This window comes from Pistacia vera, unplaced genomic scaffold (assembly GCF_008641045.1).
Source record: "Pistacia vera cultivar Batoury unplaced genomic scaffold, PisVer_v2 Contig346, whole genome shotgun sequence".
Classification (NCBI taxonomy): domain Eukaryota; kingdom Viridiplantae; phylum Streptophyta; class Magnoliopsida; order Sapindales; family Anacardiaceae; genus Pistacia; species Pistacia vera.
This window is the reverse complement of record NW_022196164.1, coordinates 147,520-166,057: the sequence shown is the minus strand read 5'-3', so window position 1 is coordinate 166,057 and position 18,538 is coordinate 147,520. Positions and strand designations below refer to the sequence as shown.

General features: G+C 34.7%; 1 protein-coding gene across 1 annotated transcript; it reads left to right on the top strand.

Annotated features, from left to right (window-relative positions):
* Positions 1-1,967: 1,967 nt before the first annotated feature.
* LOC116139029 lies at positions 1,968-17,920 on the top strand. Its single transcript, XM_031424711.1, has 27 exons — positions 1,968-2,118; positions 2,220-2,424; positions 2,558-2,697; positions 3,505-3,621; positions 3,771-3,917; positions 4,120-4,811; positions 5,005-5,126; positions 5,230-5,321; positions 5,711-5,921; positions 6,103-6,166; positions 6,551-6,699; positions 6,831-6,901; positions 6,989-7,162; positions 7,280-7,351; positions 8,045-8,146; positions 8,228-8,317; positions 13,889-13,964; positions 14,050-14,146; positions 14,271-14,340; positions 14,462-14,641; positions 14,774-14,896; positions 14,982-15,065; positions 15,197-15,381; positions 15,473-15,611; positions 15,720-15,779; positions 16,558-16,662; positions 17,617-17,920. Exons 1-27 carry the CDS (start codon positions 2,029-2,031, stop codon positions 17,728-17,730), a joined length of 3,771 nt encoding a protein of 1,256 aa, XP_031280571.1. The 5' UTR covers positions 1,968-2,028; the 3' UTR covers positions 17,731-17,920.
* The last annotated feature ends 618 nt before the right edge of the window (positions 17,921-18,538 follow it).

Below are 18,538 nucleotides of genomic sequence, written 5' to 3'. Positions count from 1 at the left end.
TTTTGTTTAATTCCAGTAATGATTTTTTCTTCAGTTAAAATATACACAACTTGTTGCTCATTTAGATGATTGAGGAAGACATTAATGTTCATTCGATTAGTGTAGTGAAACTGTCCATTTTGATCACTCAATTCATTTGTACTACTAAAACATGAATTATAAAATAAGAAATCAAAATATAACATCTTTATAGTCATAATGTTAGGACCAACTAAATTTATTACTATAAGGAGGTTATAACTTAACGGAGGTATAATTACAAAAATTATTGTTTTGATTAAAAAATTATTGCTATGATTTCTCATTTTATAATTCATGTTTTAGTAGTATTAGGATTTCAATTAATATTTAAGTAGCATTAGAATTTCAATTCATTGTTTTAGTAGTATTATAATAGTACGGAATTGAATATCAAAGAGTCATTGCAGAATTGAGTCATCAAATTCGACAACTTCACTATACTAATCAAATGGATATGTTTTTTTCAATCATCCAAATGAGTAACAAGTCATGTATATTTTAAATAAAGAATAAATCATTGCTGAAATAAAACAAGAAGAGAAACGATAAATCTTGAGGATGATAGTACGAAAATACCAAAAATTTTATGCTAAGAAACTTTAAATATGCTTGAGAAGTTAGAAATATTTTGACTTAAACAAGAATGTGTCAATGTTAGCGACTTATTATGTATCCGCAAGGCAAAAAATGTGATAAAAACTCTAAAAGCATAAATCATTATCCCAAACAATTTTACATAAATAATTTATTTTATCTTAATCTCTAATGTAATATAATATATATATATTACTATGTAGAAACAAGTTTTTTAAGACAAGACTTAAAAAAATTATAACTTATTATAATGTAAAATTTATTTTTATTTATAATTAGTTCAAGTTGGGACCAAAATTTTGTTTGACTACATAAAGATTAATCTTATATAGAATATTACTATAGAGATGTTCAACTATATATATCTTATAATAATTAACAATTTTGACTCTACTAAAATTATAAATATTTTATTGACCCCTTCAAGATATTCTCATATTTTATTGATAAAAGGATTCGAAAATACTCATATTTTTTTTCAGGTTTTCTCTCTTCCTCAATTCCTCTCCTCTTCTCTCATAATTTATTCTTCCTTTGGCTAGATTAATAAAAAAATACTAGTAATCTGGAGGTCACAAGGTAAGATGACACTAATTTTTTGTTATTATGAGCAATTATATAACATTTTATGAATATGAAAAATCGTCAAAGATAATTATTGATTTTTTTTTTTGGTACGTGATAATTATAGAATTAATTATTTAGTATATATAACTTTTAAGATTATATTGTTAGATTATGTTTTTGTATATTTATTGTTTCAGTATATATTTTATTGTAAATTTATCAATTTAGATCTTTTGATCTTACACGCTAGAAATTGGAAATTTTAATTAGCTCTTTGCTGTCACATGACATACATCAATATTATTAAAAAATAGAATAAAACAAAAACTATAATAACTTTCATAAAATCATATTTCAAAAATCTACCAAAATTATGCTGTAGATTTATTACCATATATTACTTTATATAGTTTCCATATTTGAAATTCCATAGCGAATAAGTGTTAACATGAAAAAATAAAAAAATGAGTGCGAGATAATTTAATTATAGGGTAATGACTAATGCGTCCATAAAAAAGTTAAAATCCCTCCCGGAAATTAAAAGAAAAAGACTGCCAATAAACAAGTAAATCCATGTCTAATCAGTAACCCTTACAAGTTACAACGTTCATATAAAATATCAATATCGTATCGCGCAGTACAATCTGTTCTGTTCCTACTTTCTACCGCCTCATAATCTTCATTTCTTTCTTGATATTTTTTTAATATAATATAAAACCTTGATAACTGATCTCCCGCAATCATATTCACATACCCTCTTTCTCTCCGTTCTCTCTCAACAAACAAACGCTCCTTATTGGATCAGAGAAACAAACCCACTCACCCACCCACCCGCCCGCAAACAACATGGTCGAAACCAGACGAAGTTCTTCTTCTTCCAAACGCGCCCTTCCTTCTTCTCAATCTGCTTCACCTCCTTCTAATAAGCGATCCAAGGTACAAATTTGTTTTGTTTATTATTTGTTTTTTCTAGAGAAAAGATTTAAATCTGGGTCTGATTTGGGTTTTGTTTGGATTGAATTTTGGTGAAACCCTAGGCCAGCGAGGCGTCCTCATCGACGAACGATGTATCTGCGGGGCTGCCGCCGTCGACTGAAACCACAAAGTCTGGTTCTGAATCTCGAGACCCCGAGCTCCGATCCTCTGATCCACAGAACGCCGATGTTGCCAAGACCGTTGACGCCGACAAATCGGATGATGTTGACATGGAAGCTGATGCTTTGGGTTCTCCGCCGACTCCAGGTGCGATCTTTTTGCTCTTGCACGCTTTTTATATCTTGAGTTTTTCTCAAAGAATGGGTTTTTCGAGGGCTTTTTCTTGGCGATTTATTCGGTAATTTAATTTGTTTTTAATTTATCTTTGTCGGGGTTTTAGGTGAAACCGTGGTGGATGAAGAGAAATCCAAGGCTGTCGGTGTAGTCTTTAATAATGGGCGTGTGAAGAAGCGCCCAACAAAATTAGCGAAAGGGAGTTCCAAAACCCCTTGGGCGAGACTTATTTCACAGTATTCGCAGGTCTGTTTCTTTGTTTTCTTGGCCTATGGTATGTTTGGTCATTTGTGTAAAGATTAAAAACAAGACTAAAAGTTATTTGTAAACATGTTCAACATATTAATTCGTCTTCTTTTTTAGTCCCAAAAAACCATTGTTACTCTCGTCAATTCAAATGGAAATGGAAGGTTTTTTGACTGAAAAATCTTGATTTTGGCTCTGCATATGGTGGGTTTGTTGGTAATTGCCAATCAGAGGTTGGTAATTGCAAACAAGTGAGGGATAGTGTTTCAGTGACAACTTGGCCAGCCTTTATGTTCTTAATGAAAAAGAAGGCCAGTAAAGTTTTTGGTATTTGTCAGAAAAGTAGCTGAAATGATTGTTTCTTTAGGACTTTTAAAGGGCTCTTTAGTGAAGCCTCCTGCGTTTGGATCAGGTTTCAATTTGCATGATTGGTAAAATTCTTAGTTGTTAGTTGTTTTTGGTAATGCATTTGCAACAGTTATTTGTTTAGATATTTTGGATGAGTTCTTTTATACGTCTTTACTGGGTCTTGTCCTTATTATGGAAGTCCATTTTCCTCTGTGGATTTTCACTCATTATTATGTTAAGAAAATGAATACTATCGTTTAGCTGGCTAATCTTTTCTCGGAATTTTTTTTTTGTATAGAGGATTGTTTTTCCTTTGTATGTTTTTTATTTGATGGTGGTAATTGCTTCGTCTTGTCAATGAGTGAGGATTGCTGATCTTTAGACAAATCCAGATGTTATCTGTTTTTCTTATCAATCACATATTGTTTCTGATGCTTTGAAGTATTGCATTCATTACAGAATCGTCACATGAACATGTGTGGTGCTGTTTTTACTGTTGGTCAGAACCGTCAATGTGATTTATATCTTAAAGACCCATCTGTTAGTAAAAGCTTGTGTAGACTGAGGCGCATAGAGGTAAGAACACTTTGCTGTCACAATTGCATTTTGGAGACATCGCCATTGAGGGGATGCCCGTGGGCAAATTAATTCTCATGATTCATTTCAGTTTATGTTTTATGATGGCAATAATTTTTTTTGCTCTTTTTGGCATTGATGATACTTAGAATGGAGGTTCAACTGCTGCTGTACTAGAAATTACCGGAGGCAAAGGTGTTGTTGAAGTGAATGGCAATATTCACCATAAAGATTCTATTGTAAATTTAAGAGGAGGCGATGAAGTGGTTTTTAGTGTTTCCGGAAAACATTCTTATGTATCCTTTTTTCTAATTTAAAATAGTTCCATCAACCTTGTTTAGAAGTTATATTATTCCTTATTTCCTTTTTAGTTCCTAATTTTTTATTTGTCTCCACAAAAGTGAAAATGTTCATGGTTTTTGCTTTTGCAACTTCGACTTGCTTTTGACAATCATTACCGTTGATGGATATTCAGTAAATTCCTTGACTAGGCAATAGATATTTCAGCAGCTTAACGATGAAAATTTAGCTGCACCTGGCATACCTTCTTCGCTGAGCATTTTGGAGGCACAAAGTGCTCCACTGAATTCAATGCATATAGAGGCAAGATCAGGAGATCCCTCAGCTGTTGCAGGAGCATCAATATTAGCTTCTTTGTCAAGTCTCAGGAAAGACTTGTCCCTTCTTCCACCACCTGCTAAAACTGGTGAGGACATTCAAAATACTGAGATATCCTCCCTACCCTCTGGCTGTGATGGATTAGAAGACCGTATTCCAGATGTTGAGTTGAAAGATACCACAAGTAATAATGATCTGGTTGGTGTTTCTTCGAGGGGGAAGACTGTTAACCCAGCATCTGATGCTGCTAATGAAAACCCAAACCTTGATAGCATTGGACTTGATTCTTGTGTAGATGCTGAAATTGGGAAGATGCCTGAGCCAACTTGTGAAATAAGGCCACTCCTGCAGATGCTTACTGGATCCACATCTTCTGACTTCGATATTAGTGGCAGTATATCCAAAATACTTGACGATCAAAGGGGGGAACTTAGAGAACTCTTCAAGGAATCTGGGCGTTCAATGGTTCTGATCTCTTCAAGACGGCAAGCATTTAAAGATAGTTTACAGGAAGGAATTCTGAGTCCTGATAATATAGATTTGTCGTTCGAGAATTTCCCGTATTATTTAAGGTGGTTTACTACGTTTTCTTTTTATTTATTTATTATTTTTTATAATAAGTTCTGCACTTCTTTCAGTATGTTTTGTCTTGATATTTTATCATGCTTCTATATGCATAGATGCATGCACTATATTATTTTTGCATATTCTCTTTTGTTTTCCTTGTTGGATCCTGATATTGATTTGCTGATCTGCTTTCTACAGTGATACAACGAAGAATGTTCTGATAGCATCCACATACATTCATTTGAAGTGTAATAAGTTTGCAAAGTATGCGACAGATCTTCCTACCATGTGTCCTCGTATATTGTTATCTGGTCCTGCAGGTAGCTACAAGTTTTTGTCAATGTTCTTCGAAATGTTTGCTATTTTTTTGGTCTCATCTCGTGTTTTGGATCCTTATGATACATTATTGTCAACTTCTTATAGGTTCGGAAATATATCAGGAGACTTTAGCAAAGGCACTTGCCAAGCACTTTGGTGCTAGGTTGCTTATTGTTGATTCTCTTCTCCTGCCTGGTGTAAGTTTCTCTGACTTTACTGTTCAGTTTGCTTCCTTCAGTAGAATTTATTTTCATTTTTTTAAGAAAATATTTTTTTTTTCAGTTGATTCATGTAATTTGTTAACCTGTCTTTCTCTTCTGTTCATATATTTGATATGAATGGGAATGATAAGTTGCTGATAATTGAGAGCCATTTATAAGTACAAATTTCATTAAGAGAGGCTATTTTGATTTTTACGAATATATCATGTTACTAAAAATTATTTTGTGAATAAGGTTTTCAAACTGATGATATGATTCTTGTGTCGGCCGGGAGTTATGCCTAACTTGGGTTTCTTTAATGTAATAGTTATGGTTCTTTCTACTGTTAATTCACCAATTTTTTTTTTTTTCCATCTTTTCTTCAGGGAGCGACAGCAAAAGAAGCTGATTATGTGAAGGAAAGTTCAAGGCCCGAAAGAGCATCTGTATTTGCTAAAAGAGCTGCTCTTGTACAGCACAAGAAACCAACTTCTAGTGTGGAGGCAGATATCACAGGTGGGTCTGCAGTAGGCTCACAGGCACTGCCAAAGCCAGAGGCATCGACTGCATCATCCAAAAATTACACTTTCAAAAAAGGCATGTTGTTTCTTTGCATTATTCTTTTTTTTTTATTTTTTTTTTTTATGTTTTACAAAGGTACTCGATTTAGCTTTGGCAGTTGTGGGGCCAGCACTGATTTTTTAATGTGTCACTGTCCTCTGTTTCTTAACACATTTCAATTTTTAGCTGGATTGATGATTATAAATCTTCTTTCCAGGTGATAGAGTAAGGTTTGTGGGTAATCTACCTTCTGGAACTTCTCCTATGCAACCTAATTCAAGGTACGTTATCTTATAGTGTGCAAGCTTTTTTGATCATTTTTGGTTGTGTTGCATTGTTTTTTGCATCATTTACTGGTTATTATTTGCGCTGTCATCTCTTTACCATAAAGAGACTCAGGAGTCTGCTCCTATGCATATATGTCTCTATTTTGTACTGAGCACGGAGATTTGTGTATGGATCTTCGGTTCTTGTGTGAAGTTGCTGTTATACTTAACCCTAATTTTTTTGTCCTTATGTCTTTTCGAATATTATAAACAATTTGGTCAAAGGTTGGTTTGCGATTTTGTGATTTATATATCCTTATTCTTTTAATTTGGTGAAAAGTTGCGTTGCTTTTAATTTTTCCTGTATTTGGTTCTAACTTTCCCATCTACTTTATGCAGGGGACCGACTGTTGGGCTTAAAGGAAGAGTAGTCCTTCCTTTTGAAGAAAACGATTCTTCAAAAATTGGCGTTAGATTTGATAAAACGGTCATGGAAGGCAATAATCTAGGTGGCTTTTGTGAAGATCTTCATGGTTTCTTTTGCCCAGGTTTTTCCTACATTAATTAAAGTATCCCTTATTAAATCAGCACTTTTTGTGGCAATGTACTTCTCTCTATGTAATTTGTTGTGGTTATCTTCGCTTCTAATATATATATTTTTTTTCGTTTTACCTCACAGCTAGTTCACTTCGCTTAGATCCTTCTGTAGGTGATGATGTTGACAAGCTTGCTATTAATGAACTCTTTGAGGTACTTGCTACTCTTTCAGTGGTTTGATATTTATTGCCATTGTATTGCTATTTTCAAGTATTAAGCTCTTGAATGGCTTGTCTTTAGGTTGCATTGAATGAAAGCAAAAGCAGTCCCTTAATATTGTTTGTGAAAGACATGGAGAAGTCTATGGTGGGGAATGGTGATGCATATAGTGTCTTAAAGAGTAAACTTGAAAATTTACCCAGCAATGTTGTTGTGATTGGATCCCATACCCAAATGGACAATCGCAAGGAGAAGGTACTCTTTATATTGTTCTGTTAGGTTTTTAGTCATAATTTTATACTTTGTCATGACATCTGTGATTTAATGAACCATTGCTAACCATTTGGCTTTTGTCAATCTCTTGTTCTTCAGTCTCATCCAGGTGGCCTCTTATTTACGAAGTTTGGAAGCAATCAAACAGCTTTACTTGATCTTGCTTTTCCGGTATGCAAAGTGCCGACGTTAGGTTTCTTTTTCTTCCATTTCTTCCAGTTTTGGGTTCTGGATAACTATTTATTCATGTTCATACTTGTGCGTGGCAAATTGTGTTGTTTATTGAATGCTTGGAGTTAGAATTAACTATTTATTCATGTTCATACTTGTGTGTCGCAAATTGTGTCGTTTATTGAATGCTTGGAGTTAGAAAGTCTAGCAGATTACTTACTTTGTGGTTTTGCATACTAGGAAGGTTAAAACTGCTTAAATTTGCAATTTGTTTTGATGTTATTTTACTGCAATTTTAGTGGTTTCAAAAAATGTTCATGCTTTTTTTTGCTTTTATGGTGTTAGTATGGGTGAGGGTTCTGGTGTGGGATGAGGGACTGTGCTTTTCCTGCTGGAATTGGTTAAATCTGATCTAAGTATCATAATTACAGGTTTCCCTCTTATTCAAGTTTCATTCTGTGTCCAGTTAATTGTCTTCTGATTTATTGATAACCCACACTGTATTGTGTCATATAAACATCTGGGTTTTGTTAATCTTTTAGCTATACTTAGTTGATTTCATCTATTTTTATAGGGGGCACTGGGACTCATTATTAGGGGAGATCAAGCCTCTGATTATTTATGTGAAATTGATTGTAGTATTAATTCCTTAAAAGAAACTAAAATGATATATATACATTGCTTCTCATCCAGGATAACTTTAGTAGACTGCATGATAGAAGCAAAGAGACACCCAAAGCAGCAAAGCAAGTTTCTCGACTTCTTCCAAACAAAGTGATTATTCAACTGCCTCAGGTACTGATTTTACAATCTGTTTGTGATAGTGCGGTATGATTATATGAATTTCTCGACTAATATTTCCGAGTATCCTGCCAGGATGAAGCTTTACTTTTGGATTGGAAGCAGCAGTTGGAGCGTGATATTGAAACTTTAAAAGTGCAGTCAAACATTGTTAGCATACGCTCAGTGAGTATTACCTTATGATGTTGTTTGGTTGGCTTCATTTCTATTCTGCCCCTGGCAAGATGGTGACTGCTTCTTGTAGAAACTTGACAATGTGTGAATTTCATTGAATGTTTGCTACAAATGAGAAATAGATCTTTCAGTATTTTAACATATGAATAAGATCAGTTTAACTAGAGCCAGTTAGGTCTCAGTCCTATGCAAACATGTTGGTTAAGGGATTCTTAAGAATGATAACTGATGGTCAGTTTGGTAGAATTATAATGTATGAGAACTCTCTCTCCATGAGATCCCATGTATGTACGCTCATGTCTCTACAATCACATGGAAACAAATAATTATCTCCAATAATTAGTCTATTGTACACTGATGTGGGCTTATTCAGATGTGTATCTTCTTTTCTTGCAATTAATTAATTTTCTTTTCTAGGTTTGGGGATTAATTGTTTCATCTGTTATATCTGGATAGCTATATACATTTAGTTGTTTAGAGAATTAGTCTGATAAACTTTGTTAGAGAACCATTGGGCTTTTACTTATAAGTTTAAGCCTTTGGATCAAGCCTTTAATTAACATGGTATTAAAGTATTTATCCTTAATTTGGATCCCTGGTTGTCATGTATCTACATCTGTATTAGAGACTTTAATACTACTGTTGGACCTTTTCCCATTAGCTTAAGCTTTGGGTTCAGGTGGTTACTTACGAATATTACTGTAATTCAGGCTTCAGGCTTCATGTTTGTTTTTGTTATTTAATAATGATTTTCTGCTTTCAGGTACTTGTCCGAAATGGCTTGGATTGCCCTGATCTTGAAACTCTCTGCATTAAAGATCAAAGCCTTACAACTGAAAGTTGGTATTTTTAAACTCAATATTGAAGTCATTAAGCTTTATGTGGTGGTTCAACATTGTTCATTATACTTTGCTATTGTAACAGGTGTGGAGAAGTTAGTTGGCTGGGCTTTAAGTTATCATTTTATGCATTGCTCAGAAGCTCCAGAAAAAGATGCCAAACTTAAGATATCTACTGAAAGGTTACTGTGTTCTTCTAGTTGCTGCTGACTATAAATCTTTATCATTAGAATAAGTCAAATTATTGAATTTAATGCTCCTAACTTCTCTTATGTTAACAGCATCTACTTACGGTTCATTTTGCAGCATTAAGTATGGGCTGAACATTCTGCAGGGCATTCAAAGTGAAAGCAAGAGCTTGAAAAAGTCTCTGAAGGTAAAGTTTGATGTTATCTCTTTGCACTGTCACAAACTTATTCATGTTTTCTCACTCTGGCAACTGGAATATACGCCCTGAATATCAGGTCGTCTTACATTTTAGATTTGATTTTTTTCAGGATGTTGTTACTGAGAATGAATTTGAAAAGAAACTCCTTGCTGACGTTATTCCCCCTAGTGATATTGGGGTTACTTTTGATGACATTGGTGCCTTGGAAAATGTGAAAGATACCTTGAAGGAATTGGTGATGCTTCCTCTTCAAAGGCCTGAGTTGTTTTGCAAAGGACAGCTAACAAAGGTTTAGTTGCAATATATTTTGTTAATTATATGTCATTTAATATATTCACTTACCCATGCTGCATATTTTTGGATCTTTTTCTGAATTGTGCATTATCTTATGTTTTCTTCGTTTGATGCTCTTTTTCTACAGCCTTGCAAGGGAATTTTGTTGTTTGGGCCTCCTGGTACTGGGAAAACAATGCTTGCGAAGGCTGTTGCAACGGAAGCTGGTGCAAACTTTATCAACATATCCATGTCAAGCATTACCTCAAAGGTGTATATATTTATATGCGATCTGTTTTTTCCTGCTTCTTCTGAGTTTGAGTTTGCATGGCCTGACATCTCTGTATTAATTGCAGTGGTTTGGTGAAGGAGAGAAGTATGTTAAAGCAGTCTTCTCTTTGGCAAGTAAAATCGCTCCTAGTGTTGTTTTTGTTGATGAGGTCAGTTAAACACATTTGCTTCTTTTTGGGCTAAATTGTTTATGTTCTACCCCTTTTTTCGTGTTGTCATATCATACTGTTATATTCTTTAGCTGCAAATGATATTTTATTCACTTGGGTGGTTGTTTTAGGTCGATAGCATGTTAGGAAGACGGGAAAATCCAGGAGAGCATGAGGCTATGCGTAAAATGAAGAATGAATTCATGGTAAATTGGGATGGTCTACGTACAAAGGATAAAGAACGTGTATTGGTACTTGCTGCTACCAATAGGCCTTTTGACCTTGATGAGGCTGTAGTTAGGAGGCTTCCCAGGAGGTAAACATCTTATGCTAGCCTATTGTTTGTTTTTTACAATCTTGCAAGAAAATGACTATCATTGATGTTGTTGTACTATCTTTTTGTGCAGATTGATGGTTAACTTGCCAGATGCCCCAAACAGAGAGAAGATATTAAGAGTTATTTTAGCCAAAGAAGAATTGGCACCGGATGTTGAAATGGAAGCAGTTGCAAGTATGGCTGATGGGTACTCTGGAAGTGATCTAAAGGTTTGGTGTCCCCTTTTTTCAGTTTGTGCGCATATTCTTTATTGAAAAATGGAACTTTTTGCCTGTGCTTTGGTCCCTCTAATTATTAATTACTATTTTTTTTGACAGAACCTTTGTGTGACTGCTGCTCATTGCCCCATAAGAGAAATTTTGGAGAAGGAAAAGAAGGTTAGTTGGGTGATTTCTTGAAATTAAAACTCCGATGCAGTATATGTTGCTGGCACAAAAGTGCTTAATAAATTCATAGTTGGCTGTAAGTATGTGGGCTTGCATGGTATGCGAATAGCTGCATCATGTTTCTATAAGCATGGTAAACACCTGTTGGTCTGTCAAACTGGTCCTGTTAATGCCAATTGTGTAGGATATCCCTTCAGTTAGAGAAATAGTTCCTGGAAGTGGTATTCAATCTAGGGTATTTGAAATTTGATAATTGCTTCTTCCCTGGGCTCCTATGGTGGTCATGATGAACTTGACCATGTGGTGTAGTTGTTAAAATTGTTATGTAGATATTTTCTGAATCATATTGGAATGTCTTGACTGTATCGCTGATTCTAGTTATATAACAAGTTCTTGTTCTTGTCCTTGCCTCTTTCTTTTACTGGCTGGGTTTTTTGGCTAGTCTTTTTGTAAATGCAATCTCTTAGCCAAGAAGTTGAATACATCATAAGGATCCAATATGATATGTATGCCTTTTTTTTTCCTTGGTGTTTTTTGATGGTTTAAAAATCATATTGATGTAATCTGCCTTTGTAACTTGTCTCCGTGCATAATATTTAGGTTTAATTGATATTTGCGTGCTTCAAGTTGCTGCAGTGAAACATAAAAACTGTGCCTTGTCAAGTTCTTTTTATCACGGTGTTGTATAAATGGTTATTGAGTTTGTATAAATTGTTTGAGGATGGACCTGTGGTCGGAAACATATTTTGATTTATCGCTCAAATTTCAGGAGAGAGCTTCAGCATTGGCTGAAAGTAGACCTTCACCTGCATTGTATAGCAGTGCCGACGTTCGTCCTCTGAAGATGGAGGATTTTAGATATGCACATGAGCAGGTATTTTTTTGGTTTACCAATGTACACGTTGAGGTTGTTACTTCTTAGCTATTGATAATAAATGGGCACAACTGTTAAAAGTAAGAGCATCTCTCCTGTGTTGCTTTGTCTGGGTGGTGGTTAAAGCTGATTATGTCCTTATCTCCTTAATAATTAAAGCATTCCATAAATAATGTTTTGTTGTGTAACGTGGTACAGAGATGAAAGATACAGGAAAAAGCAATCATGATTTATATGTGAGGTTAATTGTTATATTTGATTATGGTTTACTTGATCTTGCTTTTCCGGTATGCAAAGTGCCGACGTTAGGTTTCTTTTTCTTCCATTTCTTCCAGTTTTGGGTTCTGGATAACTATTTATTCATGTTCATACTTGTGCGTGGCAAATTGTGTTGTTTATTGAATGCTTGGAGTTAGAATTAACTATTTATTCATGTTCATACTTGTGTGTCGCAAATTGTGTCGTTTATTGAATGCTTGGAGTTAGAAAGTCTAGCAGATTACTTACTTTGTGGTTTTGCATACTAGGAAGGTTAAAACTGCTTAAATTTGCAATTTGTTTTGATGTTATTTTACTGCAATTTTAGTGGTTTCAAAAAATGTTCATGCTTTTTTTAGCTTTTATGGTGTTAGTATGGGTGAGGGTTCTGGTGTGGGATGAGGGACTGTGCTTTTCCTGCTGGAATTTGTTAAATCTGATCTAAGTATCATAATTACAGGTTTCCCTCTTATTCAAGTGTCATTCCGTGTCCAGTTAATTGTCTTCTGATTTATTGATAACCCACACTGTATTGTGTCATATAAACATCTGGGTTTTGTTAATCTTTTAGCTATACTTAGTTGATTTCATCTATTTTTATAGGGGGCACTGGGACTCATTATTAGGGGAGATCAAGCCTCTGATTATTTATGTGAAATTGATTGTAGTATTAATTCCTTAAAAGAAACTAAAATGATATATATACATTGCTTCTCATCCAGGATAACTTTAGTAGACTGCATGATAGAAGCAAAGAGACACCCAAAGCGGCAAAGCAAGTTTCTCGACTTCTTCCAAACAAAGTGATTATTCAACTGCCTCAGGTACTGATTTTACAATCTGTTTGTGATAGTGCGGTATGATTATATGAATTTCTCGACTAATATTTCCGAGTATCCTGCCAGGATGAAGCTTTACTTTTGGATTGGAAGCAGCAGTTGGAGCGTGATATTGAAACTTTAAAAGTGCAGTCAAACATTGTTAGCATACGCTCAGTGAGTATTACCTGATGATGTTGTTTGGTTGGCTTCATTTCTATTCTGCCCCTGGCAAGATGGTGAATGCTTCTTGTAGAAACTTGACAATGTGTGAATTTCATTGAATGTTTGCTACAAATGAGAAATAGATCTTTCAGTATTTTAACATATGAATAAGATCAGTTTAACTAGAGCCAGTTAGGTCTCAGTCCTATGCAAACATGTTGGTTAAGGGATTCTTAAGAATGATAACTGATGGTCAGTTTGGTAGAATTATAATGTATGAGAACTCTCTCTCCATGAGATCCCATGTATGTACGCTCATGTCTCTACAATCACATGGAAACAAATAATTATCTCCAATAATTAGTCTATTGTACACTGATGTGGGCTTATTCAGATGTGTATCTTCTTTTCTTGCAATTAATTAATTTTCTTTTCTAGGTTTGGGGATTAATTGTTTCATCTGTTATATCTGGATAGCTATATACATTTAGTTGTTTAGAGAATTAGTCTGATAAACTTTGTTAGAGAACCATTGGGCTTTTACTTATAAGTTTAAGCTTTTGGATCAAGCCTTTAATTAACATGGTATTAAAGTATTTATCCTTAATTTGGATCCCTGGTTGTCATGTATCTACATCTGTATTAGAGAATTTAATACTACTGTTGGACTTTTTCCCATTAGCTTAATCTTTGGGTTCAGGTGGTTACTTACGAATATTACTGTAATTCAGGCTTCAGGCTTCATGTTTGTTTTTGTTATTTAATAATGATTTTCTGCTTTCAGGTACTTGCCCGAAATGGCTTGGATTGCCCTGATCTTGAAACTCTCTGCATTAAAGATCAAAGCCTTACAACTGAAAGTTGGTATTTTTAAACTCATTATTGAAGTCATTAAGCTTTATGTGGTGGTTCAACATTGTTCATTATACTTTGCTATTGTAACAGGTGTGGAGAAGTTAGTTGGCTGGGCTTTAAGTTACCATTTTATGCATTGCTCAGAAGCTCCAGAAAAAGATGCCAAACTTAAGATATCTACTGAAAGGTTACTGTGTTCTTCTAGTTGCTGCCGACTATAAATCTTTATCTTTAGAATAAGTCAAATTATTGAATTTAATGCTCCTAACTTCTCTTATGTTAACAGCATCTACTTACGGTTCATTTTGCAGCATTAAGTATGGGCTGAACATTCTGCAGGGCATTCAAAGTGAAAGCAAGAGCTTGAAAAAGTCTCTGAAGGTAAAGTTTGATGTTATCTCTTTGCACTGTCACAAACTTATTCATGTTTTCTCACTCTGGCAACTGGAATATACGCCCTGAATATCAGGTCGTCTTACATTTTAGATTTGATTTTTTTCAGGATGTTGTTACTGAGAATGAATTTGAAAAGAAACTCCTTGCTGACGTTATTCCCCCTAGTGATATTGGGGTTACTTTTGATGACATTGGTGCCTTGGAAAATGTGAAAGATACCTTGAAGGAATTGGTGATGCTTCCTCTTCAAAGGCCTGAGTTGTTTTGCAAAGGACAGCTAACAAAGGTTTAGTTGCAATATATTTTGTTAATTATATGTCATTTAATATATTCACTTACCCATGCTGCATATTTTTGGATCTTTTTCTGAATTGTGCATTATCTTATGTTTTCTTCGTTTGATGCTCTTTTTCTACAGCCTTGCAAGGGAATTTTGTTGTTTGGGCCTCCTGGTACTGGGAAAACAATGCTTGCGAAGGCTGTTGCAACGGAAGCTGGTGCAAACTTTATCAACATATCCATGTCAAGCATTACCTCAAAGGTGTATATATTTATATGCGATCTGTTTTTTCCTGCTTCTTCTGAGTTTGAGTTTGCATGGCCTGACATCTCTGTATTAATTGCAGTGGTTTGGTGAAGGAGAGAAGTATGTTAAAGCAGTCTTCTCTTTGGCAAGTAAAATCGCTCCTAGTGTTGTTTTTGTTGATGAGGTCAGTTAAACACATTTGCTTCTTTTTGGGCTAAATTGTTTATGTTCTACCCCTTTTTTCGTGTTGTCATATCATACTGTTATATTCTTTAGCTGCAAATGATATTTTATTCACTTGGGTGGTTGTTTTAGGTCGATAGCATGTTAGGAAGACGGGAAAATCCAGGAGAGCATGAGGCTATGCGTAAAATGAAGAATGAATTCATGGTAAATTGGGATGGTCTACGTACAAAGGATAAAGAACGTGTATTGGTACTTGCTGCTACCAATAGGCCTTTTGACCTTGATGAGGCTGTAGTTAGGAGGCTTCCCAGGAGGTAAACATCTTATGCTAGCCTATTGTTTGTTTTTTACAATCTTGCAAGAAAATGACTATCATTGATGTTGTTGTACTATCTTTTTGTGCAGATTGATGGTTAACTTGCCAGATGCCCCAAACAGAGAGAAGATATTAAGAGTTATTTTAGCCAAAGAAGAATTGGCACCGGATGTTGAAATGGAAGCAGTTGCAAGTATGGCTGATGGGTACTCTGGAAGTGATCTAAAGGTTTGGTGTCCCCTTTTTTCAGTTTGTGCGCATATTCTTTATTGAAAAATGGAACTTTTTGCCTGTGCTTTGGTCCCTCTAATTATTAATTACTATTTTTTTTGACAGAACCTTTGTGTGACTGCTGCTCATTGCCCCATAAGAGAAATTTTGGAGAAGGAAAAGAAGGTTAGTTGGGTGATTTCTTGAAATTAAAACTCCGATGCAGTATATGTTGCTGGCACAAAAGTGCTTAATAAATTCATAGTTGGCTGTAAGTATGTGGGCTTGCATGGTATGCGAATAGCTGCATCATGTTTCTATAAGCATGGTAAACACCTGTTGGTCTGTCAAACTGGTCCTGTTAATGCCAATTGTGTAGGATATCCCTTCAGTTAGAGAAATAGTTCCTGGAAGTGGTATTCAATCTAGGGTATTTGAAATTTGATAATTGCTTCTTCCCTGGGCTCCTATGGTGGTCATGATGAACTTGACCATGTGGTGTAGTTGTTAAAATTGTTATGTAGATATTTTCTGAATCATATTGGAATGTCTTGACTGTATCGCTGATTCTAGTTATATAACAAGTTCTTGTTCTTGTCCTTGCCTCTTTCTTTTACTGGCTGGGTTTTTTGGCTAGTCTTTTTGTAAATGCAATCTCTTAGCCAAGAAGTTGAATACATCATAAGGATCCAATATGATATGTATGCCTTTTTTTTTCCTTGGTGTTTTTTGATGGTTTAAAAATCATATTGATGTAATCTGCCTTTGTAACTTGTCTCCATGCATAATATTTAGGTTTAATTGATATTTGCGTGCTTCAAGTTGCTGCAGTGAAACATAAAAACTGTGCCTTGTCAAGTTCTTTTTATCACGGTGTTGTATAAATGGTTATTGAGTTTGTATAAATTGTTTGAGGATGGACCTGTGGTCGGAAACATATTTTGATTTATCGCTCAAATTTCAGGAGAGAGCTTCAGCATTGGCTGAAAGTAGACCTTCACCTGCATTGTATAGCAGTGCCGACGTTCGTCCTCTGAAGATGGAGGATTTTAGATATGCACATGAGCAGGTATTTTTTTGGTTTACCAATGTACACGTTGAGGTTGTTACTTCTTAGCTATTGATAATAAATGGGCACAACTGTTAAAAGTACGAGCATTTCTCCTGTGTTGCTTTGTCTGGGTGTTGGTTAAAGCTGATTATGTCCTTATCTCCTTAATAATTAAAGCTTTCCATAAATATTGTTTTGTTGTGTAACGTGGTACAGAGATGAAAGATACAGGAAAAAGCAATCATGATTTATATGTGAGGTTAATTGTTATATTTGATTATGATAGAATGTAGGAAAATGATAAGAGTTACCGAAAGTTACACACCGAATTTGTGCACCGAATGACGTGGCAAAATCCTGACTGTTGATTAATATTAACTTATAATGAATCAACGGTTAGGATTTCGCCATGTCATTCGGTGCACACCCTTCGGTAACTGTAGCATTACTTTAGAATATACTCTAGAATATATATTTTGCTTTTGATATGGAAGAACTTTAGGTTTGAGTTTTCATCACTAAATTCAGTAATTCAAGTTGTTGAATCCTTTAAAATATGGAATGGAATTTTCCCAGTAACTGGTTAAAATATGGTTTTGTTCATCTTTTTAGCTAGTGTTCTAGCTTAATAAAATACTGTTGGATATAGCATCGTGCTTTTTGATTGGAAGACTTTGTACTTTGAGCTTGAGATTTCAATTTGTAATATTTTGCCTGGCTTATATTTGAAATTAGTGAACAAATGTTATATGACATTTTGAGATGAATGCCTTACGGGGACCTTTATAAGAGTAGTATTTGTGAAAATTAGAAACATAACCATTATCAAACTCCAACAAGAAGGTAAGGAGGTGGAATATTATTGTGGATTTACAATTTGGGCAGGGTTTGTATGACCTTTTTAATTAGTTTAGTCAGAATGTTTTTCACAGTTGATGAAGATGACAGAAATGTTGTACATTGTTTATGCAGGTATGTGCCAGCGTATCATCTGAGTCTACAAATATGAATGAGCTCCTTCAGTGGAATGACTTGTATGGAGAAGGTGGATCGAGAAAGAAGAAATCTCTCAGCTACTTTATGTAGAGGAGTATCATTGTGTATAGGCCATTGTGTAGTTTATTCTTCTTTGTCATCTTAAAAGGGTGGCCAAGATCTGGGACCTTTATGGAATTCCATTGATAGTCCCATCTCCATTGTATTATATATAGGTTTTTGAAATTTTTGTTAGGAATTTTTTAATATTTAATCAAGCAGGTAACTTTGAGAAGATTTCCTTTTTCTGGTTCTTTTTTTTTTTTTTTTTCCCTTCTGCCTGTACATACCGATTATCAATTAAATAAGAATTATTCTTGTCATCTCCCTCTCTCCTCTCTACCCTTCTCCTCCGTCTTTACCTGAGACAAATCAATGCTTTTCTTATACTTGGCACTGCAACGTATTGACATGCAGGAATGCAAGTTGTACTGTTGCAGGTTTTTGTTTTTCTTTTCTTTTAAATATGCTGAATTATTGATTGATTAAGATTTGGAAAATCAACTGCCCCAAGGGCATAAATAAAAGGTTGTGGAGTTACTTATGGTTTTGCGGAGCACAACACAATAAATATATACATAAAAAGAAAATGCAATGACATTACTATGATCATCCTTTTTTATTTCTCCTATCCTATGTAACGCTTTGCTAATGTTAAATTCGCGCTTTTTCTTGAAGAGAGAGAGAGATTTTAAAATCCAAGGCAACTTTGAAAGTTAAAGCTTGAAAGACGTTAAAAGTTAAAACTTGAAAGACGTTGTGATGAATTATTCACGTAAGGAAGTGGAAAGCGTATAAATCTCTTTTATTCACGGCACTTGGATGAGAGATAGCAGCATATTGGAGCAGGTTTGGTTAA